Genomic DNA, 26,450 nt, shown 5'->3' on the forward strand with positions numbered 1-26,450 from the left:
GAACTGGAATTGTAAGACTGAGAAGGAACACTTGTGCTCTTTGCTAAAAAAGTGTCCTGTTTTTTAAAGCAAATTTTGTAAAAGTCCTGTTTTTTAAGTTTATATATAAATCTGGTCCCCCTATACTATATATAATTGCCATTCTTTTTCCAAACAATGTAACCCAACTTCAATTTATCAACTTTAGTATTTTACTCTTATAAATAATAATGCCGCAATGTTAGAGCGAGAAACATTCGACCATACGCACTTTTCTAGTAACAAGATTTACTGAAACTGTCAGTGAAAGAAGTCTGGTTCTCAAGTTAGGTACTGTAGTTGTTAAGTTACCTTAGGTTAAATTTCACATAATTGGTATCTAGATAATAATTAATAAATTACCTAGCGTGGCCTTTGAATACGCGTAATAGGGACTTGGAACTTGCGTCAAACAGCTTCACTTGGCATTCATCTCCGCCCACGCAGATTAAGTTCCCATCCGATCTGAAAGTTCCTCCATATGCTGTTTCTCGGAAACGGCTTAAGTTCTTCTGAACAATCTTTGTAATGGGATTATATATCTGGACCTCGGAGAAACAGTGAAAACAAGTTACAAACATGGAAGAAATATAAACAGTAGCATATGAAACTAGCGCTGAGATAGTTCCTGTGAAAATTGTTCAATTTACAAGGGATGGAGATGCAGTTAATCGTAAATGCGAGGCATAACAGAAGCCTAAACTACCAAATCTAACCTGTCAGATTCGTATATACGAGGTGTATATGCAGAGTACGGAGGGAACTACCTCAGCGCTAGTTTAGTCGCAATGTTAAATGTCCAACTGTATTTCTTTCTGATATAAGCAATTGTAACATATTAGAACCCATATTAGTTCTCTTTCGTAGAGTGTAAATGCACAATTATAAGTCGGATTATCAATCTCCAAACGATATGGATATCAAATATTTTAAGAAATAAGATACTTACTCGCACAGAACAAGTGACAGCGAAGTAGTATGGTTCAACTGGAGAAAAGTCAATATAGTCAATTGAGCCAAATTCTTTTACAAGTGCAGGTACCTACAATTATTAGAAGGAAAAACCAAGGATAAGTATATACCGTAATATTTTGCTAAATTAGTGGTAAGTTATTATGCGAAACAGAAATACACAATTTCAGAAAATTATGTATTCACAGTTATGTGAAGTAACCTACGCTTCCAACATCCTTAATTTCTTCTTCACCCTAATTTTATTGCTATGTACACTTTATTTGCTGAAATTAGTTTCAATTCTCAAATGTTAATTTTCAAGTAAAGGTCTCTCTCGCTTTCTCACATAACCTAAATTGAATAATAAAAAAAACTGATCTAATATTCCCAGTATGAGACTGTGTCACAGCGATAATTGCTTGAAAATGATCGTAAAAGATACACAAATTCATTACCCTACATTGTATTAAACACGATTGTAACTCACGTTACGAGAGAACAATACACAATGCAAACTGTATCAAACCCACGTGTAATTATGGCAATACGGAAATATCACTGTTATTATGAAATGTAATACGAATTTTCGAACATAAAACCAGAACATTATCTAGCGATCTAATCATAAGTACAAACCCCTAATTTTTTCCAATATAACGCATCAGGAGTAATATTCGGCCCAGAGTTCGCGTATATTTTCACATTACTCTTCTTAAATGCTGCCATTGTGATACATTTTAAACAACAGCTGTTATTGGAAAACGTGAAGAGCAGTATATTCCCTATTTCAAAGTTTTAACTATGAAAGATATACTACAATATGTAAATTGGTTACTGCTTCCGTTCTTGTCCTATTCTATTTGGTGTACCACGGGCGTGCAAAGATAACTACTGAAGTGGTTGCTTTTCGAATTAGCATTATAGTGCTCTTTGTCTTTTGTTCCGTTTGGAAATAGTGTTGGGTTCTGGTTTACACGATTTACCCTACTTATCAGCTGTTTAATGTGCAAATAGTGTTGTTATGGCAGAATGTTTAAGAAAATAAACGTGTTTGACGATGTTCTGCAGAGAAAGCGAAAAATTTTGTGATGTGTATAATATAAGATTTACTTGTAGCTGAAATAAAACATGCTTAATAATAGGTCCGTTAATTGTTAAACAATTCTTTATATTAGTTTCAGTTGGTTGAGGTCTTTGACTGGTCAGTCATAACCTGAACTCCACTGCGCTAGGAAAATATTTGAGTATTTAAAGCATTACCAAACAAGACGATGGCACACACCCGCAGAATTCCAGTTTATGGATGTCGTCCACCTTGTGCTACATTGTGTAGAATTGAAGAATTACATATGCGTTTACGTGCCATACGCTTGGAACGTTCTCGGAAACCTGATAAACCGGAAGATTTCGTGTGTTATGAAGATTCCGACGATGAAGAAGAAAGTGTAACTGCTGAAAAACAGATTCTTAATACATCGTATAATTTCGTCGACTTCGTGCGTGGACGAGAAATGGGAGGTAGAGAACCCAAATGGGTTGGTCCAGAATATGGCTCAAGACATATTCTAACACATGAAATGTTTAAAGAATACTCAGTTTCGCTTAGTAACATGAATAAAGTATTTTGTTCACAATGGTTAAGTGATAGGCAAGTTGTTTTTGGAACGAAGTGCAATAAGGTGAGGATTTATCTTTGTAGTTAATAACATAATAACAATACCCTATTTATTATTTTCTTAGTCTCTCAGCCCATAAGTTCATCCTCGTATCTTTTATATAACTGTTCAAGCTAGTTTCTGACAAGACAGCATTGAATACATTATCTTCTATAATCTAAAATCATTGTTGCGGTAATTTCATAGAAGACGGGCACATGATTGAATGTAGTATTACCAACTTTTTTTTTTATTTTAGAGTTAAATGTTAGTGTTGTTGCATATAAGAGAAAATAAACCTTTTTATCTTACGAATCGAACTCGGGAGTTCTTAAATAATAGACAAGCAGTTATTCTGTACCTAGCAATGCTAGAATTATTATTCATTATTGATTACACTCTGTTATCATTTATATAATCACTGGAAAACAATTAAGTTATTTAAATAACAACTTCACTAGGCCCTATGTTAATATTTATTATTATGGTGTTATTTTACCTGATGAACTAGTTTCGATGTTATGTCTGTCATCCTCTGAATATGACATCGAAACTAGTCAATAGGTAAAATAACACCATAATTTGAATATTAACACAATGAAGTTGTCGTCGAAATAAATCATTTATGAGTGGTCAGAATTATTGGTTAAAGACAGCTAAGATTGTATTTATATGTAACTTAGGTGTTGTTTAAGGTAATTTATTTAATTTCAGTTGCTATTTATAAATTACCTTGGTAATTCTTTACACTTGTGCTGTCAAAGGAAGATGAATATCTATCCATACCCTCCTACCGATCAAATTGCATATATGCAAAGCCTGAACTAACCAAACCTAACCTGACACCGATACCCGACCTTAGAAAACTAGCTTTCTATGTACAGTCCCCCAAAAAAGAATGAGACGCAGTCCCAGATAGAAGACACTGCACATGATCGGAGACACAGGAATACACAAGATAACGCATAACTGAGTTATTTAAATTGACTCCATTTGGTTTGTTGTTGGGAACGTGGTGGGAATATAATGGTGTAGCAGACGGTTGACTCAAACTCGTTTTCTACTGCGCATGTCGTCACTTGGGAAGCAGCAGCGGCGCGCTAATTCGCACCGCAGTGATCAAGGAACAAAACAAACAGCTGTTGTGTGTACGTGCATGGTGTTAATTCTTTGTTTATATATATTATATTGAATGTTATTCTTGTATCAGTAATGCTATTAATGTGACACATGCTATTAGTATGCCTGGATGTGCAGTATCTGGTTGTTTGAGTTACAATCGAAAAACAAAAGGAACTGACGTAAAATATTATAGGTTTCCGAAGAATGAAGACTTGGCAAGACAATGATTGCATGATTGTAGAAGGGAGGATGAAGTCAATTTACAGCACGATGAGTTTTCTCGCATGTTACTAAATTTTATTTGCTTCGCAACTCATTTGCAAAATATATTTTCATGTTAAACTTATTGTTTGACTTATTCCATAGATTGCTTTGAGGGAAAAGAAAGGGGGTAAAAATCTTAAGATTTAATGTTGTTTCAGCTCGAATACGTTCACTTCATTTTGAGGAGTCAAGTTACGAAGTACCTTTAAAGCAGAAACTCCTAAATTATGAACCAAAAAGCAGTCGTAATCTGAAAGTAGACGCTGTACCCACAAAAGCTCTGGCGCAGTCTTGCTTGAAACGAAAATCAAAGATAATCTGAGATTGGACAGATGTGAAAAACGGAGAAGGAGAAAAGAAATTCATGACATCATTGCCAATAGTTCATGTACTCTTCAGGCCACTTCCAAAACCTATTCAGATGAACATGTATCAGAGGATAGTGCATTAGACCTAAATAACGAAACGTGAGTAATTACAGCATTATAATAAGTATTAACTAGTATGTTCCTGTGTATCATATATGAGTCGCTCCGCAGAAGGGAATAATTTTCTCATAGTTTTTCAAAACTTTCTAAGCTAAAAGGACTTAATTACATGTCTCATAAAATGTTAAAGCTGTGGTATCTTTTAACAACTTCCAGACAGAAAAGGCTTCAGTAAATGGAAGGATTCAATTGTCTCGAATATCAATAGAGGAGCAAAAAAGGCGTCAATCAATGGGCCTAAAATAATTATTTTCTCGCTTAACCCTAGCATTATCATGGTTGGGAAAAAATTGCCCACCTTTTTTATTTTCTAAATTTTTTTTGAATTAATGAAATCTGACAGCTTTCACCTTTACTCTATTTGTCTCTAACATGATAAAGTATGCACACATGTTGTGTTCTGTTTCAGATTTCAAATATAGCAGACTAATAATTTGAAGTATTTGTTAGTGGACAGATTTTACCCACCCTTGGCATTTCATATGACTTACACTTTCATATGACTTTTAAACATTTTCTAGTTTTAATTCTGTGATTTTTTTCCATTCTTGTAACTGTTTGTAATGCCGTTAAAGTCGTTTACTGTTTCAATCCTCCACTTCACCATTTACTTGCAGTGTAGAAACTTGAGTTGGTAAATTTGTTCTTTCTTTTTTTTTATCAATATCCAGGTTATTTAGCGTCTGAATGATATGAAGGTGTTAATGCCAGTGAAATGAGTCCGGGGTCCAGCACCGAAAGCTACCCAGCATTTGCTCGTGTTAGGTTGAGGGAAAACCCCGGAAAAAACCTCAACCAGGTAACTTGCCCCGATCGGGATTCGAACCCGGGCCACATGGTTTCGCGGCCAGACACGCTGACCGTTACACCACAGGTGTGGACGTTCTTTCTTTATTTCTTTATTTGTGTTTATTCAAATCTAGTTGTATTCAGGGATACAGAACATAGACATGAGTTGTTTTGTGGATAATAGCAGCCTTAATGTTTTGGATGAAAGTGATATTATAGTGCTATTGGAAATTGATTTACCGGCGGAGTTGAAGAAAGAAAGTGGTAGTGAGGAAGATAATACAGAAGTGGTTAGTGAGGGTGAATCAAGGTCTATTTCAAGTACTAGCTGCTAACAAGAAAGCCGCTCACATTAAGAAAATTAATGTCAGATGTGGAAATTGTGGACTTAATTTGTGTAAAAAAATATTCAGATATTAAAATTGTGTGCAGGAGCATTTTACTAAAAGAAATATGCCGAATCACTGGAATGAAAAACTGATGTGTTTTTTTTAAGTAATGTAAAAATGTTGACGATGAAACTTTATTGAACGTATTTGAGGAGCTCGGAATCAAAACACGTTAAGTCCACATTTTATCGAAAATGCGTTTTATTTTTTTCGAATTTGCCTTCTTTTAGGGACACTTCATCATGCTACACTTGACATTTGTTGCAATTCACATTTTCAGCCTCTTTAAAGCCAGCCTGAAATCGAAGGTCTGATTCAGAACGTATTCTGTCCATCACACTGAATGGATCAAACCGAGTTGAGTCCATGAACTTAAGATATCTTCTAACGAAAGCAGTACACCAGAATGAACGTAATTAATTCGACACCTGCCTATAACAAATGTTCATTATTGACTCTTTTCTAAAGTTTGCTTGTTGCTACCTTTAAGTTCATGCAGTAAGATTTAAAAGGTTGGGTTTATTGCCTGGAATCTCTATTTAAATCTCCACGCGCAGACAGTGAATTGGTGGTGAGCGGTAAGTGGCATTTAAAGGTAGATGGTTGTCGTTTGCAATAAACATGAGTCTTTTACTACAAATTGTGATATTATACTCATAATTTGGTAACAGTTTGAACAATATGTTAAGTTTCGAAAGACTCCAGTACAAAACATTACTTGTGAGATTTACAAACTTTGCAGGTTCTCGCTGGCTTCTTTTTCTGTGGGTGGTAGGTATATGACGGGAGGGGGGGGGGGAATAAGCCCAACAGTTTGCTTGTAATATTGTCGTCGTAACTCCAGCATCCCCTCCCCTTTCACTAACACTTCAGTTAGGCAAGGTTAACCCTCTATAAAATGCCTGCTTCCAAGTCAAGTCGAAGATTTGTATAGATCCTTTCCTTCCTGGGTTTGCTTCCCTTCACGGTCTTACATGCAATTACGTAGACATTTAAAAACGGAAAAGTACCATAAACATTATATTGAAGAAACATTGCTGTAGTTTTTTTTACATATTTTCCCATAATGGCGAAGGGATATAAGACTTCATTCTGACGCTGACCTGATAGTCAACCCACAACATAACGTTATTGTACTCTATTACGCCCTTCAGTTTCACCACTGTTTATTCCCCTTCATTGTTACCCTTTTTTCCTTTATGTTGACCATGTGAATGTTGTGCTTCGTAGACAGACCTTTTCTGTCATGTCACTTTACTGCCAATAACTCTTACAAGACCTCGATTCTGATTCCCTTTCTTAAACTTTGTTCATTCCACTTGGAATGCAGGACAGAACTTCAATGCACTTTTATTCAAACAGTTAGAATTCTGGAAAACCTTTCGCGTATATTTAGAAGAAAATAACTCCTCTTCTTCACGAAAGATCGTTTTACAACATACAACAACCCTCTAAATAGACAGCTTGAAAAAACTGCATTTGACAGCTTGAATGAAAACTGTCAATAAAAGTCGCAGGGTCACAAAGACGTCATGTCTAGACGGCTATGCTTTGGGAGCGCATCATAAGACGTTAGTAGGGAAGGAATTAGTTAATACAGCTTCTTGGTATTCATAATCAATTAACCGACCCCACTTCCAAAACCTTACGGAGCTGAGCTGAGCTAAGCTAAGCTAGCAAGCTGCGAGAGAGTCTGCAATGCTTCCCGTGTGACGTCATCACGTAGTAGGAGAACGGGCGAGGCTGCGCACTGCTTCACCATTATATTCCCACCACGGTTGGGAACTGGTTCCGAAACTCACTAAAAAAAGTAGCCCCCTAAATGTGTTGTAAAAATAGATAAATAGACCTATAACTTATATAAAAATCGTGCAGTAACATCAAAATTTGGGCCTTTGTGTTGCCTCGCAGAAGACAGGCCTTCCTTCTCATCTCAATAGTTTAGGTAGCTAAGGTTCCTGCGTGTGATGTGGAAGGGAACAGCTTTCAGCCCTATACCCACGAGTATTTTTTTTTTCTTAATAACATTAAAACGGAGTTTTAGAGAGTCCTGGGATTAAACGGCCGAGTGCGAACACAGTGAGACTGGTTTTCACACACGGCCGCTTAATCCTAGAACTCTCTAAAACACAATGAGATTGGTTTTCGATAGGTTTTAATGATTACACACAATACAAAGTAAAAATTAGGCCTATATATATATATATATATATATATATATATAGTATAAAAAATACAATCAGTACATTAATTATGAAAAAAATGTACATTAAAAATACGTGATTTTGTGACATAGGCTATTTTAACAAATCAATGACTGAGGACCAAACTGTTCTAAGTCCAACTTTTTATAAGAAAGAAATCAGTGTTTCATTCTGTTCCAGTTCTTCTCTGCATATATGAATCGAACAAAAATTATAAATATTCCTCTCCATAAGGTTTCTATGAAGTTATTCCAACTTGTTTCATGAAACTTCGAATGTCAGGAGCTTAAAATAGCTCTTCTGAAAAAAAAAATTGTAAAATGGACTTGGAACAGTCTGGTTCTGGGCCATCGAAATAATAATTAGGTATAATTTAGATCTTACAATGTCATTGTAAATGGAGTAAATTTTCTTCTTAATGGTAACACTGAAATTTAGAATGTTTTTACAACATGCATTAAGAAATTGAATTTAAATAACAATAATAATTACATTTAAATACTGACTATATAAGCCACCGAAACGAGATGAAGACACAAACATTTATTCAGCATTTTGGTCTCACTGTAGGCAGGTTCTGTTCCAAAATACTGACAAACAATGCTTTATCACGACCAGGACCATGACAGGAACCACTACAAGCACAGCAAAGACCACGACAGGACAATGTTGCTTGTCGTGGTCCATGTTACGATCCTTGTCTTGGTTCATGGCTTGGTCATTATCGTGATTCTTGTCTTGATCCTTATCGTGATCCTATTCTTTGAGCTGCTTATCGTGGCCCTTATTTGTCTTCATCAGGGTCTTTATCGCGATTTTTGTTGTGATCCTTATTATGGTACTTTTTTAATTATGGTCCTCATGGTTCTTGCTGTTTTTGTTATGGTCCTTATCGTGGTCTTGGTCCTAGTCGTGATCCTTATCATGATGGTTTTCGTGGTCCATGTTGTCCTTGTTTTTGTACATGTCGTGGTCCTTACCATGATCCTTTTTGTTTTTGTCATGCTCCTTGTTATGTCTTTCATGGTCCTTATCGTGGTCGTGATCCATATCGTGGTCCTTGTCGTAATCCATGTCGTGGTCCTTGCCGTGATCCATCTTGTCCTTGTCTTTGTTTTGTCCTTGTGATTCCTATCATGGTCCTTATTGTTTCATTGTCATATCGTGGTCATTGTAGTGCCTGTCATGGTCCATGTCGTGATCCGTATCGTCCTTGCATTTTTTGTCCTTATAGTGGCCCTTGTTGTCTTTGTCGTAGTCCTTCACATAGTACTTATCTTTGCCATTCTCCTTATCATGATTCTTGTCTTTCTTCTGGTCATTGTCATTGGAATGATCCTTATCATTCTCCTTGTTGTCTTTGTCATGGCCCATATCGTGGTATTTGTTGTCTTTGCCGTAGTCTATATCATGACATTTGTTCCTATCGTTCTTATCATGGTCCTTGTCATCCTTATCATGACCCTTATCGTGATGTTTGTCGTGATTCTTGTCGATGTCATTGTATTTGACTTGTCCTTGTGGTCCTTACCATAGTCCTTGTTGTCTTTGCTATGGTCGTTATTATTACTGTTTTTGTGGTCCTTGTCGTTATCCATGTGATTGTTATCGTATTCTTTGTTTTTGTCCTTTTCATGGTTCTTAGAACGCCCTTGTTTCCATGTTCCTTATAGTGATCCTTATTTTCTTTGTCGTAGTCCTTATCCTGGGTCTTTGTCGTTATAATGATCCTTATCGTTCTTCTTTGTGTCTTTGTCATGGCACTTATTGTGGTATTCGTTATTTGTCATCATTCTTATCATGATTTTCGTCCTTATCGTAGTCTTGGTCCTTATTGTGGTCTTGATTCTTTTCGTCTTCTTGGTTCTTATCGCGATCTTTATCGTAGTCCATGTCGTGATCCTTATAGTGATTTTTGTGGTCCATGTCGTGTTCCTAATGGTGTCCGTGTCGTTTTCCTTGTCTTTGTCCTTAACGTGGTACTTGTTGGCTTTCTCACAGTCTTTATCTTAGTCCTGGTCATTATTGTGGTTCTTATTGTGGTCGTTTCATTGTCCTTGTAGTGGTCCATGTCGTGATCCTTATCAGGTCATTGTCACTATTCTTGTAGTGGTCCTTATTGTGAACCTTATCGTGATCATTGTCATCCTTGTAATGTTCCACGTGATCTTTATCATGGTCATGTAGTGGTCCATATCGTGGCACTTACCGTGGTCCTTGTCTTTGTTTTGTACTTGTCGTGATCTTTATTATGGTCCTTGTTTTTATCTTCGTGCTTTCGTGATCCTTGTGATCTTTATCGTAGTCTATGTCGATGTTATTGTGATTCTTGTCATGGTCTTTGTTTTCTTTGTCATGTTCCTCATTATGGTGCTTGTTGTCTTTGTCGTGGTCCTTGTCATAGTTCTGTTTATTGTAATGGCACTTATCGGTCTTCTTGTTGTCTTTGTCATGGTCCTTATCGTAGTATTTGTTGTCTTTGTCATGGCCCTTAACGGTCTTCTTGTTGCCTTTGTCATGGTCTTTATCGTGGTATTTGCTGACTTTGTCATGTTCCTTATGATGGTCTTGGTCCTTATCGTCCTCATTTTGGTCTTGTCCTTGTCTTTGTCATTGTCGTAGTCCTTAAAATAATCGTTTTTGTCGTGGTCCTTAGCGTAGTCCTTGTTTGTCCTATAGTCCAAATCATCATCCTGGTTCTTGTCGCGATCCTTATCATGGTCCTTATCTTTGTCTTTTTCGTGGTCCTTGTTATCTTTCTCATGGTCCTTGTTGTCTTTATCGTGGCCCTACTTTTGTCATTTCATAATAACATTGTTTTCTTCTCTTTGGCAAGTAACTTTTTGCCACATGGTTCCTTCCATACACTTTTATAAAAGATAAAAGATCACAGATATTATCATGTACCTAAACGAGAAATGGACAGATAACTACTGATAACATTTTGACTGGTGTGTACCAAAATACTCATGCACAGCCAGATGTCTTTCTGCATGGCTACGTTGATGTTGTGTGAACTGTGCTATAGAACTTAACGCATTGCCAAGAATCGATCTCATCTTTTTTGGGGCGATTGTACCTGCCATAATAACTTACATGCAAGGCATACGATCCCGTCTCTACGCCGGCCCCCACTTTCACGCTTTCCATCCTTATTCCAGTGCGAAATTGTCGTCGCCACTCAATTTGTGTTTTGTTTACTGTACGTATCACTCGACAAGTACAGTTGGGTTAAAGAAGAATGGGCCGACTCTTGGTAGTTCAAATGTAAAGTTTTTAAGTCATCTTCACGTGAGTAAACTCATTGTGTTCGAAGGCAATGCTGTGATGTTTGTTCCGGTTGATTCGTTGATAGTGATCCGTCTACAATGCAGCCAGTGCAACGAGGTGATGTAGCGTAGGGGTAAGATTTCTGATTTCGGAACCAGCGGTTTTAAGTTCGCTTCCCAACAGGGTTGATTTTTATTGCATTATTTTATATTTTTAATGACAAGTGTTAGTGGAATTTGTTAATAAACTTGGTTATGCAAGTCTTGTAAACTATATTACAGCCCATCATTCGTGGGCTATTATTAGGCACGACCTACAAAATTATTAGTTTGCTTTCTCGAAAATCAGAAGCACATCAAATATAAGTGAACAAAATTTATAGTCAGTTTCATAGCATCTTTATAATAATAATAATAATAATAATAATAATAATAATAATAATAATGACAATAAGTTTTCAGATCCTTATACTTCGCAGAAATTAATAATTGTATGCGGTATTATTTATATAAGTATAGCCATGCTACACGGGGGAAATTACAATTAAATATGTCAATAAACAGAAGACTATAATAATAAATGGAGAGAACACGTAGAATGAGCAGAATATCTGGAGTACCATATAAATTGCTTCATTACAAACTAGTTGAAAGGAGAAACATAGGACGCCCAAGAAAACGCTGATCAGTCAAATATTAAACCCATCTTTCAAAAAGCAGGTATACGTTACAATGGCTCATAGATTAATTCGGCATATATGTAGCTTTCCCGTTCATATTCGTTTCGATAAATTTTGTACCCATTTCGATAGATTTAGTATTTATCTATTTTATTGCTATTTCACTCTTCAGATGCTTTGATGCAGCTAGAATCAACCCTTCGTTTTATTTTATAACACATTTTAGAACAAAATACAGAACATTTGCATGGTTTAATTGTATCATCTTGTGAACGGGAGCTTCAAGAAGACGGGCATGTTCTGTTTCTGGAATGACATTTGTCACCAGCTCATTCTTTGTGAACCTTATTGTATGTACACATAACGGTAAAAAGAATGAGCCGCCGACAATTTCTGAGTTACAGATACATAACATAGCGCATGCTCGTCTCGTCAAAGCCGTAGTTCACCATGTAACACATAAGTAAACCATTTAAATTTGCTGTATTTTGTTTAAGAGTCTAAAATATGTTATAAAATCGAATGGAGGGTTCATTTTAGATACATCAGGGCCTCTGAAGAGTGAAATAATAATAAAATTTATAAATACAAAATCAACCGAAGCTAATATGGACAGGAAAATGTATTATGACGAAACGACATTAACAGTCATAGCAGCGTAAGTCGTTACGGCATTAGCTGTTGGAACGAGGTAGCAATAATAGCCCAAAGTTCGAATCTCCCAAAATCTTTTTTTTTTTTTTAATTACTAATTTGCCATCATATATGTCTCACAAAGCTGTATTTATGTGGTGACATCTATTAGAATATGCCCAAACTCTAATAAATAATAACCCCCCCCCCTCTGTTCCAAGCAATACTCCTGTCTGTTAATAAAACGCTCTGTTTCATTACGCTTGAAGATGGCAGAGAGAAGTCATTGCCCTGGTTCGCGTAGGTTATTCTGCGTCGATGGCGACCAGAGAGATTGGAGTCCCATTGTCAACTGCTAAGCGGTGGGCTAAATTTTTTTTATCGACAATGGTGAAGTTGTGAATCATTCCATTCCTGGTAGATCGCGCATCTCTACAAGGGAAGAGTACGCCCTGTTATTAAGAGAAGTTGAGAACCAGCCCTTTAGAACTGCCTCTCAACTCAAGATGGCGTTCAACTTTCCAGATTCCCCACATACCGTAAGGACACGTTTTAGAGAGCATGGCATACGGTGTCGTCGAGCTGTGAGGAGAGAACATTTGACAGTGGAACATGCCATGGACCATTTACTGTATGCTACTCTCCGACAGGACTTCGATTGGAGAAATGTCATTTTCTCCGATGAGGTAATTGTTTCAGTAGCAACGATGGTTCTGCCCTAATTTATCGTATGAATGGCCACCGATACAATGAACACTTCATGATACGACTTAACAGGTCAGGTCGCATGAGCGTCGCGTGTTGGCGGTGGATATCGTACGATGGGGCAGACTTCTGGAACGCATCCACGGTCGGTATGCGGCAAAGATCTACGAACACATTTTGGCAAATGTAATGATTCCTCCTGCCCGAGAATGATATCCAGAAGGAACACTTTTCTTCCAGCAGGATAATCACCCAGTACACACCCCCAACCAGATTCAAAGATGGTTTACGAGGAGGCCTGATGTCGAGCTGGTCGACTGGCCTCCAAAATCACCAGATATGAATCCGATTGAAAATTTGCGGGCTACAGACAAACGGATCCTACGCTCTAATTGGGCAGAGCAACCACCTGTTAGGACAGCTAACGAATTGTGGGACAGAGTTCTAGATGCGTGGTAGGAGGTGGCCATGAATTTAGACCTGTTCCATTATCTTGTGGACTTCATGCCGCGCAGAATAAGGGCAGTTGTTGACGCAGGTGGTTTCTGAACGAGATACTAGTCCCCACCACATATTAACAAATTGTTTTTTGTTTATTTAATTATTTATTTATATTTGATATGCGTTCTGTTTTTTAGGATGTGAAACAAATATTTTTGTTTATACATACCAGGTCTCTCCTATTAATAGCCCACAGGCGATGGGCAATAATAATTTTACAAGGCAGACATAACGAAGTTTATGAACAAATGCCATTTCACATTTAAACTAATCAATTAAAAACTAAAATAAAAAAGTAATTTCACTTCACCGGGAAGCAAACTCAGAACCTCTGGATCGATTGTCAGACATTTTACCACTGGGCCATACACAGCTTATGAGATTAACTACGTTGTAGATGGATGACTTTTAATGAAAAGACACCACACCAATGCCTTGCAATGCAGTGCCTTTACACTAGTGAACCGCGCGATATAACTAACATTTCTATCGACCAAGAGTAGGCCCATTCTTTTTGCCGTTAAGTGTACATACACTTCGCGGCAAAAAGAATGGGTCGACTTTTAGTCGTTAGAAATGCGAAGTTCTATCGCTTTGTTTATGCGTGTAAGATGTGTAAACGAACTGCAGTGAAGGCATTACTGTGATGTTTATTTATTGGAAATCGTACATCTACAACCTTACGAGGTGTGTGCAGAACCTTAGGTATAGTGCCCCCCATAGGCATTGCTAAAATTTGCCGCTCCCCAACTCCCAAAAACATTTAATAATATTAACATAATAAAGAAGTTATTGTTAATCAGTAAATAGTATTGTTGACGATATATTGGAAATGTAGCTGAGAGTTGTGGTTACTATTCATAGCGATAAATAATAAAGGCACATCCAATTTGATTTTCAACAATGTAGTCTTGTTTATACAAGCAGTTAAATTTAAGCATTTTCAAAGTATAATAACGTGATACTTGTATTACAATAATTATGCAGCTGCACACTTTCCTTTTACTCACGCCGCGATCGCAACAATGCGATAACAAACCAATATCCGACTTCCACAAGGTGTTCAAGAACAAACTTCAGAAAAGATTTAGTAAGTGTTTTAAAAACAAATTTCACTGTAAAATTAAAGTGTTAAAAATGAAAGAGACAGAAAGAGAGGGAGGGAGGGAAAGAAAATGCTGCCCCCCCCCCCCTGGAAATTGCTGCCTTAGGCAACTGTCTAGGTTGCCCAGGACAAAATTCGGCACCAGATGTATATGGCGTAGTTGTAAGATATGTTTTCCATTCCGTAGGTTGTGAATTCGCCTCCTGATACAGTAAAATTATTTTTATTTTACTTTTTGACTTATTTTAAATGATTATGTTAATAAACTTCGTTATGCCCAGATTGTAAAAATATTATGGCCCATCACCTGTGGGCTATTAATCGGCGAGACCTTGCCTGTATGAACAAAAATCCCTTTTCTTCCAAGCTATACGCCTATCTGTAAATAAAATGTTCTGTCTTGGCATTATTCTAATACTCTTGAATATAACAGACACGCAACAACTCCGTCAATAAATCATTGCCCTGGTTCGCGTAAGTTTGTGTTTATTATGAATACTGAAATAGACTTTGAATAACGGATAACGGATTTATTATTTACCAGAGTTCAGTCATGTAATGTAAGAGACGTCGCCGCATACATGTAGCTTTGCGAACATATGATGGGGAAATTTGTAATTTAAAAAATTGAAATTGGCGGAGACTCGACTGGTTCACTCGTTTTGTAGACCCATGCCGCAACGATCTACGCTCTTGAAACTGATACATACTGTAGTACCAGATCGGCATAATACGTGGTTTTCCTATTCATATTCGCTTCGATTATCTTGTTTTTATCAGTTGCATTATTATTTCTTTCTTCAGAGGTCGTGATGTGTTTAAAATCAATCCTTACATACCAGTTTAAAACACATTTCAGACAAATGGTTTAATTATATCTGGTGAACGGCAGCTTTGGCGAGACGAGCATGCGCGGTATTATCTGGAAATTGTCGGCGGCCTATTCCTTTTGCCGCGAAGTGTATATAAATGATCTTACCTTTCCTTGGTAACGCAGTTGTAACAAAATAACATTCTCACTCGATATTTTTATGAAATTAATATAAAGGAATTTCCTCAGGCTTTTGAAACAGTTCCCTTTGTGCTACAATACAGCGTTGTGGTTAATGTTGCCAATGCACCAGTATGTGTTTTTATGTTATAATGATAGAATACATTATTTACAGGTTTCACATTTAAAAATGATATTACTCAGGTAGTTTACATTGGGTGACCATAATTTTAATTCATATAACCCACTCTAACCTTCTCATAGTCCTAGGCCTCAGTCCCCTGCAGTGGCTCAGTTGCCAAACCTGTCACTCAGGCGGTCCGGGTTCGAGTTCCTGTCAGGTCCGGGATTTTTCATTGACACTTGTGACGGTCGCTGTTGGGGTCGTTCTCGGGGTTCTCCCGTTTCCCCGTGTTAGGCATCTACATAATTCCGTCAACATTTTTCCATTTCATCATTCCCTGAACGCACAGTGATTCGAAACCCAAATCTAACGGGATAAAATTAAATTTGGTCACCCTCGTGGAAGTGCATTTTATTGATGAGATAATATTGTAAACGTACTGAACCTTCATAATCCGTAATTTCAACTAGGTACAATTAACAGCAGTATATCAGCACCATGTTGTGAAGTTCGATCTGCAGGGAGCCACCTTGCATGTAGTGCGAGATATTTTTGTCAGTGTGAAAGAAATAGGGTATCTTCGACACTGTGAAGGACTAAATGTTAAATTTCTATTGCAAGTTTTAGCTTAAGGTATGTAGCATGTTTTATAACACAATATTGGGTGGAATACAGTAGGCTTAACTCGTGTGTATATGCTGTTGACTGACGTTCTTTAAAGAAGAAATAATAATTTTTTGTTTATTATGAATACTTAAATAGACTTTGAATAAGAATGGATAACGGATCGACGGTACTTTTTTATGCCTTATAACAAAGTCAACAGTTGGAGTGAGATACAGGCTAACTGAAGTTACTATACTATTAAAATAATTATACCAAATTCCATAGAGCTATAGATATTTTAAGCTCGTTCTTATTATTTACTAATTTCTGCTTATATTATCGAAATATATGGTGAACCAGCCAGGGCTAGACTCCTAACCGCACTCACGGCGGCTGACGCTACGTAACGACGCTACCATATGCGGACGATTTGTTCCGCGCCTTTGCCAGTATTGCGTAATGATGTACAAGCTGTCAAAAGAAAAAGTGGTCGCTCTCTAGATACTAAGTTCCCTCCGGTTACCTCCGCTACAATTCGGAGACAGGCGATGTTACATGTTGTTAGACCACGATGCCTGCTATATACAGTTACAATTGAAGTATTCTGCGTGTAAAGCCTCGTTCATCTTTTCAAGTAACTTGAATTCAAGTCACGTGATTTCAAGTAACCTGAATACAAGTCACGTGATTTCAAGTAACCTGAATTCAAGTCGAAGTTCAGACATATTCAAATTATTTTGTTTTCAAGTAGGATAAAATGGAGTCGATGGAAGTTGTACAATTAGGAATTTCTGTAGTAGCAAGCCTCCATGCCAGGGAAATGATAAATCTATTGAAGAAGTAGAAGACGCGTTGTTCAGTATGGGTTAGGAAGAGAAATACACGACCATTGATCATCACAAATAGAATAAGTGAAATCTTCAAGCAGATTTAATAATTCTTAATGTAAACGTAATAAAATACAAGCAGGTCTGATTTGCCATAATTTTAAATGATTACCTTGAATCACAGTTCCCAAAAAATCTATCATCCACACTGAACTATGCCAGTTTCGACAGATAAATGTCATCCCTTCAAGCAACACTCCTCTTAATCCCTCCTATCTACCTCACTTCTTCTCTATCTACAGTTTAATGATTTTTAATTGTCTTTCATATCTCATCTGTGTCTACGTTAAAATTTCTGCTGTTCAATTTTTCAACGAACTCTTCTCTCCTTGGCAGTTTCCTTTGCATTTCTGTCATGAAACTTAGCAGTTTCTATAATCCACAGGCCTTCGTGAGTTTTATACAGCTTCAGAAACTAAAATATTTGGTCATTATTTCACTTACTATTGTTTCCTATTATTTTTACTTTTCGTAGAACGGAAAAACAATAAGCTGTTAATTTAACGTTTTTAAAACAGCTGTTAATTTAAATTCCCGCGCTTTTCTCCTTGAATTCAAGTTATCAAGTGACGTTCACAATCTTCAAGTTGTTTCAAGTGTCCTTTCAAGTCAAGTAAAAAGTAGAAAGAGATCCAACTTCACTTGAAACTTGAATTCAAGCCGTTACTTGACTTCAAGTCAACTTGAAACATAGTTCACACTTTTCAAGTTCGTCGAATCAAGTGACTTGAATTCAAGTTACTTGAAAACTGTGAAGGAGGCTTTACACTTGTAGCGTAATGGTAGCGTGCCGGGCTGGTATTCGTGAGGTCGTGCGTTCGAACACCACTGAGTGCTTTTTAGTTTTTTTTTTTTTTTTTTAAGATAGAGAAAATATAATTGCTGCTGTCTCGTTTATGTCTGTTTTAGAGGGCTAATTAACATCAGATTCATGAATGTATTATGCCATGACTTAATCATTATTTATTATGACATTATGACTGCAAATTGAAAGAAAGAAAACTTTTATACTCAACAAAAATATCTTTCATGGCATAAACAAAACAAGCATACTGGCGTCTGCCTTAGAAAATTCAAACAAAAGTTAAAAAAACAAACCAAAAGCCAAGATTCAATATTTAGTCCATCTTCCTCCAATCTCGATCACATTTTGCAGTCAAGTGGACATGTTCTGGATGAGCTTCCACAAATCATCATGACGTCTTGGAGAATCCAGGACCCTAACATGACTACTACACATTTGAATTAATTCAATTTGCAATATAGAGCTGATTTTATTCGTTTTATGTATTTAAGCTAATTATATAGGGCCTAAGCATTTAATTTTGTTACATTTATTCTAAATTATGAAATTTCTTTTCAATTACTCATAATGTCTGGAAAAATAATGCCATATTACAGCCTGATCTATACAGAAAAAATGCATGATATAATGTTTAAATCCTATCAATAATAAATCAACCTCCAAAGAGAGTAAAGAATAAAAATACAGTACAGAGTGGACAATAAGTATGGAATATTGCTAATAACTTCTTAAATTTTAATTTTGCAAAAAAAAAAAAGTTTTATACAAAAGCTTTTGGAGATAAACCATACAATATAATACCAGTGTGGGGATCATCAGTGTGGTTTTAGGTGTAATAGATCGACTATTGATCAGATTTTTTGTATTCGACAGATAATGGAGAAAAAATGGGAGTGTAAGGGTACAGCACATCAGTTATTCATAGATTTCAAAAAGGCATGTGATTCGGTTAAGAGGGAAGTATTATATGATATTCTTATTGAATTTGGTATTCCCAAGAAACTAGTTCGATTAATTAAAATGTGTCTCAGTGAAACATACAGCAGAGTCCGTATAGGTCAGTTTCTATCTGATGCTTTTCCAATTCACTGCGGGCTAAAGCAGAGAGATGCACTATCACCATTACTTTTTAACTTCGCTTTAGAATATGCCATTAGGAAAGTTCAGGATAACAGGCAGGGTTTGGAATTCAACGTGTTACGTCAGCTTCTTGTCTATGCTGATGATGTGAATATGTTAGGAGAAAATCCACAAACGATTAGTGAAAACACGGAAATTTTACTTGAAGAAAGTAAAGCGATCGGTTTGGAAGTAAATCCCAAAAAGACAAAGTATATGATTATGTCTCGTGACCAGAATATTGTACGAAATGGAAATATAAAAATTGGAGATTTATCCTTCGAAGGGGTAGAAAAATTCAAATATCTTGGAGCAACAGTAACAAATATGAATGGCACTTGGGAGGAAATTAAACACAGAACATATGGGGAATGCGTGTTATTATTCGGTTGAGAAGCTTTTATCATCTAGTCTGCTGTCAAAAAATCTGAAAGTTAGAATTTATAAAACAGTATATTACCGGTTGTTCTGTATGGTTGTGAAACTTGGACTCTCACTCTGAGAGAGGAACATAGGTTAAGGGTGTTTGAGAATAAGGTGCTTAGGAAAATATTTGGGGCTAATCGGGATGAAGTTACAGGAGAATGGAGAAAGTTACACAACACAGAACTGCACGCACTGTATTCTTCACCTGACATAATTAGGAACATTAAATCCAGACTTTGCGATGGGCAGGGCATGTAGCACGTATGGGCGAATCCAGAAATGCATATAGAGTGTTAGTTGGGAGACCGGAGGGAAAAAAGCCTTTTGGGAGGGCCGAGACGTAGATGGGAGGATAATATTAAAATGGATTTGAGGGAGGTGGGATATGGTGATAGAGCCTGGATTAATCTTGCACAGGATAGGGACCAATGGCGGGCTTATGTGAGGGCGGAAATTAACTTTCGGGTTCCTTAAAAGCCATTTGTAAGTAAGTAAGTAAGTTCGAAAAGAATTAGTTATTCAGGCATACAGGGTGTGAAAGTAAACTTTATTTACTTTTTTAATGGCACTTTATATTAAAATTTACATATTTCGAATCTCTATTAAATTTTACAAATGAATATGTAGAACCTTTATCAATTCACCTGTTTCGTGTCTTTTAACTATTTATTAAACTTGTTTGGCATCTTATTTTGAGATTTGCCAGTAATTAAAAATCTTCTGAATGGGTTACGGGTCCAGAGCAGAGTAAGTCCAGCGGTGGAGTTGCCACCTTAAAGCCTCTGGACATGCTTGCCAGTGGTGATATTCAGCCTATTCGCACCAGTTCGGACAAACTGGTTGTTAAATTATTTCTAGGTAATATTTGCAATTACCATGCACATATACCGTGCAGTCAGCCTGGTTGGCGCAGTTGGTATAGCACTGGCCTTCTGTGCCCGAGGTTGCGGGTTTGATCCCGGGCCAGGTCGATGGCATTTAAGCGTGTAAAAGAACTCCTGTGGGATAAAATTCTGGCACACCGGCGACGCTGATATAACCTCGGCAGTTGCGAGTGTTGTTAAATAAAACAACTTTTTTTTATACTGTATATGTTTAACTTAGGTACACATGAGAGAACTGGTTGTTAAAATTTTTGAATATCACCACTGATGCTTGCCAAATTGGTCTAGTTTTAAGGTGCTAGACACTCGCCCTCACCCTCTCCCATCTGCTACAGTTAAAAATTAATTGCATTGTCTGGGGACTACGATGTGGACGTGGGAATAGGATTTGTCGAAAGAACTGTAGTTGTTAATATACAGAAAAAAAACATTACTAATCGAAAAACGAAAAGAATTCAATTTAGAAACTTATCTTTTGTTTGTGGAATATGGAAAGCTTTTGATTGTGTGAAAAGAGAACTTTTGTTTAATACGAAGACTTTTTAAAAAGTTTCCGCACTTGTGTCATATTATTTTATTTCTTTGCAGCATACACAATAGATATAATTGGCAGATCCTTTTCCGCAATGTCAGAAGCTTTCCTTGCACTCAAAAGAAATGCCAAGAAAATGGGTTTATCTGTTAATAAAAAGAAAACTAAATACATGACATCTGACAGTAGTTATTTTAATAGAACTGATGTAAAAATAGGAGAATATACCTTTGAATTAGTACACCAGTTCACTTACTTGGGATCCATAGTCCAAATGAACAATGATGTTACGCAAGAAATCAAACAACGGGTCAAGATGGCCAATAGATGTTATTTTGTTCTGATTCAACATATGAAGAGTAACATATTATCAAGATCTGTGAAGGTCTCGTTATATAAGACCCTCATAAGACCAGTACTACTGTATGCCTGTGAAACGTGGACTATGAACAAAAATAATGAACAAATTCTCCAGTGTTTTGAAAGAAAAATATTGCGCAGAGTTTATGGCCCAGTGTGTGACAGGGGTGTATGGAGGAAAAGGTATAACCAAGAATTGTATTCTCTTTATGAAGATGTGAAAGTCTCTAAATACATAATGTTAACCAGGCTAAGATGGGCAGGACACCTGATAAGGAAGGAAGAGGCAGAGATCCCAAAGAGAGTAATGCTAACACAGCCGGATGGGACAAGAAGGAAAGGAAGGCCGAGATCGAGATGGATTGATGGAGTGGATGGTGATGCCAGAGCTCTTGGGGTGAGAAATTGGAGGGTGGTAGCTTTGGATCGCGATGGCTGGAGACGGGTTCTTGAGGAAGCCAAGACTCAGCAATCATCCAGCTTTTCAATAAATTTCTCCCAGTGTCCTACCAACTTCTTAATGCCATCAGAATAAAAAAGTCTTTAGTTGTGCACATAGCCACTGATGCACCGCTGACTTTACATCTTCGTCACTTGCAAATCTCCTCTCCCCTAGAGCCTCCATAAGTGGCCCGAGAAGATGAAAATCAGATGGCGCCAAATCTGGACTATTCCATGATTTCCCACTTCAGTTTTATTATGATTTGTAACATGTGGGCCACAGAATGCGGACGGGCATTGTCATGCAACTACAGGACTACAGGACGCCATCTGACAGCCTCCCTTTTCTTTTAGAGCAGACTGTAGGTTTCAGTTCCGTCCGAAGGATGTGAGAATAGGATGCACTTGTGATGATTACTCCCCATTCCTGGTATATCTCAAGAATAAGTCCTAGAGAAACAGTCAACATCACCTTGCCTGTCAATGGTTGCATCTTGAATTTTTTGGAGACAGGAGATGCTGGATGCTTCTCCTGCATGCTTTTCTTCTTGCTTTCGGGTTCATAATGGTGAGCCCATGTTTCATCACCCGTCATAATCCTCTGCAGAAAGTTGTCACCTTCTTCACGATAGAGTGTCAAATGGTGGAAACACATGTCTACACCCTTGTGCTTATGTTTATCTGTCAGTTACTTTGTAACCCACCTGGCAGAAACTTTCCGGAATACAAGATTATCGTGGACCAGAGAATATGCAGATCCAATGCTGATATCCAGTTTTTGTACAACTTCCTCTATCATCACCTTTTGGTATTCCTGGATCATATCCCTAGCTTGTTCTTCATTTTCAACAGTTGAGGCTGTCACCGGATGACACGAGCGCTTGGAATCGGTACACTTGTTCTGCCATTTTCAAACTTTTCTATCCACTCGTATACGACTCTATGCGAGAGAGCTTTGTCACGAAACTGAACACACATTTTTTGATGGATCTGTGATCTGGTACACTTTCTGCCCACAAAAAACGTATCACTGAATATGACTTCGGTGCAATTTTCAAGTTTCGCTGCCATGTTCAACCTCGCATAGCAACCGTCAGACTAACCGCTGAGACAACAAACTTGCTATGATGACTCGTCATACTACACCCTACCACACCCGCCACCCCCACCCTTGTCCGTCCTTCACAGGATTCATAGTGCGGAAACTTTTTGAAAAGCCCTCGTATAATGAAATCAAAAGGTATACCACCTCATTTATTAAATGCAGTTATAGATATACACAATAATAATCAAATACAAATAAAATATAATTCTAAATTGTCTCTCAAAATCAATATAAACGGAGGAGTGCGTCAAGGATGTTCATTGTCACCAACATTATTTAATATATATTTACATGATGATATTTCAAAATGGCAAAAAGAAAACCTAATCAGAATTCCAAAATCACACAACAAACAACTCACTATCCTCTTATTTGCAGATGACCAAGTTCTCATCTCCAATTCTGAAGATAATTTACAAAAATCAACATACAAACTTTAAGAAAATAATACAAGAATATAACTTACATTTCGATACAAAAAACAAAAACAATGGAATTTAAAGGTCAAATACCAGTAAGAAATAAAATTGTCATAAACAACCAAATCATTGAATAAGTGAATCGATTTAAATATTTAGGTAACATTAATTCATACGAAAATCAGTCTTAAGCAAGCAGCCGAGTGTGGAGGTTAATTTGTGCAAGTCAGTGGAAGTAAGCATAGCAGAGGCATTGACCTGTGTAATAAGTGAAAGAAGCTGGAGTGAAATGGAGGATATTGAAATGAAACAAGATTTAGTAGCATTGAAGGAGACCATAGCGGAGATGAGGAAGAAGATGGAAGAAATCCAACACGAAAATGAAGATTTGAAAAGCAAATGGGAGCACTTAGAGGAGGAAAAGAGGAGAAAGAACTTGATATTTTTTGGAATAGAAGAAAAGGAAAAGGAACATAGTGGCGAAACATACGAGAAGATAATAGGAATGTATTGGGAGTGTTTTGGAATGGATTTGAGTGACGGGCAAATTGTGGAAGTATTTAGAATAGGTAGAAGAAATCTAAATCGCAATCCAAATCAAGTTAGGCCTATACTAGTGAAGTTCAAGAGCATGATAACGAAGGATAAGATCGTGAGAAACAGAAGGTTGCTAGGGAACACTTCCATCAGAATGGACAATGACTGGAGTTATGAAGAAGCTAGGAAAAGAGGTCAGTTTGAAAAACTGTGTAGAAACAAATTAAAGATAACCATTTGATCTTTAGTGTAGAAGAATGTCTTGAAAGCATTAAGGAGCCGGAAGTAGATTAGGAAGAAATGGAGAGGAATAGAAGAGTCCTGAAGGAGAAAATTAGGGAATTAGTGTCGAGGCACATTGGAAATGATATCAGCTTGGGCAACATTAATAAAATAGCAAGGCAAGCATGACACGGAGTTCATCAGGCAGACATGGAATGCGGAAAGAATGCAATTGAGAGAAACCTATGACGTCACCTGAGGAGGAAATATCAATACGTAATGGAAATCTATAAATGCGTAAAAATTCATGTAGTCGGCATTTTGAGGTGATTACAAGGCAAGTATGTGAGTTGCGGAGTCAGGTAAAAACAATGACAAGGCATGCAAAGAAGAATGGAACGAATCCAGGGAGCAGTGATGAAGGAAGAAAGGTGAATAGTAAAAAGAAACATTATAATTTAAGAAGTTGGTGTAGTGGGGAAGTAGTGTGGGAAAATACAAGAAAAAAGTAGGTAGTAGGGGTTCAAGGATATCAATAGGAAGTGAAGTGAAGTGAGGAGAGGATATAAGTGTGGGGGTCAGTAGTGGAGAAGTGGGAAAATAATAGATAGATAGGCTGGTGAATGAGAGGTGACAAGACATTTAAAGAGAACATGAGTGGAAGAGAGAATGGAGTAAGTTATGACGTGCATAAATTTGCTATGTTATGAGGTGGGATGGCACTGTATACAAAATATGTGAAGTACCATCTCACCGGAAGTAAGTGCTTAACAACAAATATATATCATATATCACATCATATTGTATCATATCATATCATACGAAAATGAATTGGATATAAATCACAAGTTAAATAACTTTATTAAGTTTACCACATAGGTAATAAATAATATATTCAAACCAAAATAAACTTAAATTAAAAGCCAAATAAGATTATATAATATATCTTAGCTCTTCCTACCTTATTATATGTATAGTTGTGAAAATTGGATGATCAGGACCAAAGATAAATCTAGAATAACTGCAGCAGAGATGAGATATGAGAAAAAAATTAGGTTATAACTGGGATGATTTTAAAATAAATACAGACATTTTAGAAGACTTAGGAGTATACCCAGTTCTCGAAAAAATCCAACATTTTAAATCACTATGGATACAACATGTGAACAGAATGTCACGCAATAGATTGCATACAATACTTAAAAATTACACCCAATCAGGCACAAGAAACCAAAGAAGACCAATGAAGAGACTCCTCGACATCTGATTTGAGATCAGAATAGGTCAACAATGGCCCAACTCCCTGAAAGCTATATGATGATGATGATGATGATGATGATGATTATTAAACTTGTTTCATGGACTTCAAACTTGAGACAAATAAGTATGTAAAATCATGTTGAGTAGGCCATAAAACTAAACAAAACATATCACTAACCAAACTTTACAACAGATTCTCAAAATGAAAATCATTCACAGCCAAACAGTCCCAATCTATCACGAAAATGGTGCACTGTAGATATGAGATAGACCAGATCAGTCATGTAACTGTAAGGAAGACATTATTACGGTATTAATTAATTTTGTTCAACTAGATTTGTGTTTTAGACCACAGTAGAATGCTGGCTGATGAGGCACAGAGGGGCCTGGACTAGGGTAGAGTGGGGTGGCTTGCTCGAAACCTGGATATGCAGCAAACCTTAGTGTAGTCAGCCAGCGTGGGTTTGGGAATGTGCTTAGGTTGAAGGTTAGTGCAATAGATTGTAAAAGGTCCCAGTGCTGGGTATAGTGCTCCCCTCTCAAAAATTCCATTCCATTCCATTTCTGTCACTTAGCTATCCCCTTATCTAATTCACTTTAACCTTGTCACAGTGGTACCCCTGCCTACTGTTACTTAACTATCCCCTCATTTAAGCCACTATAACTTTTGTCACAATCTTTGATCTCCTGTCAGCACTGTTGTGTTGTGGCCGCTAATTTTAAAGAGGTATTTTTTTTCTTTTTTTGATGTGAATACGTCTTTAAAATCAGATGAACACATGGGGTACCAGACAGAAATGGCGATGTAACATTTGCAGGGTGATTCATTCCAACACTATAACTTCGTCACTAGTAACATGATTGAATAAATGTCTTGTTCGATATGACCATGATGCGAGCATGACCTTTAGTTGGCACCGCACATGTACAAGACATAGGTGGGGGCCCAAATCTCG

At 37.0% G+C, this 26,450-nt stretch overlaps 2 protein-coding genes across 4 annotated transcripts in view; one reads left to right on the forward strand and one right to left on the reverse strand.

The window, feature by feature from the left end:
* LOC138708001 (U3 small nucleolar RNA-associated protein 15 homolog) overlaps positions 1 to 1,846 on the reverse strand; it is a 39,752-nt gene extending 37,906 nt beyond the window's left edge. Inside the window, exons 1-3 of the mRNA XM_069838110.1 lie at positions 1,609 to 1,846; positions 968 to 1,060; positions 382 to 566 (exon numbers count right to left, since the gene is read on the reverse strand). Coding sequence (XP_069694211.1) covers positions 382 to 566; positions 968 to 1,060; positions 1,609 to 1,698 — 368 coding nt within the window. The 5' untranslated portion in view covers positions 1,699 to 1,846. The remainder of the gene's footprint in view (positions 1 to 381; positions 567 to 967; positions 1,061 to 1,608) is intronic.
* A 48-nt stretch (positions 1,847 to 1,894) lies between these two features.
* DCAF12 (DDB1 and CUL4 associated factor 12-like protein) overlaps positions 1,895 to 26,450 on the forward strand; it is a 94,688-nt gene continuing 70,132 nt past the window's right edge. For all 3 annotated transcript variants that reach the window (XR_011334520.1, XR_011334521.1, XM_069838111.1), the window contains exon 1: positions 1,895 to 2,651. Coding sequence is in view for 1 of the 3 variants with exons in the window: in XM_069838111.1 (XP_069694212.1) it covers positions 2,244 to 2,651 (408 nt within the window). In the remaining 2 variants the exon portion in view is untranslated. The remainder of the gene's footprint in view (positions 2,652 to 26,450) is intronic.

Source organism: Periplaneta americana, chromosome 10 (assembly GCF_040183065.1).
Source record: "Periplaneta americana isolate PAMFEO1 chromosome 10, P.americana_PAMFEO1_priV1, whole genome shotgun sequence".
Lineage (NCBI taxonomy): Eukaryota > Metazoa > Arthropoda > Insecta > Blattodea > Blattidae > Periplaneta > Periplaneta americana.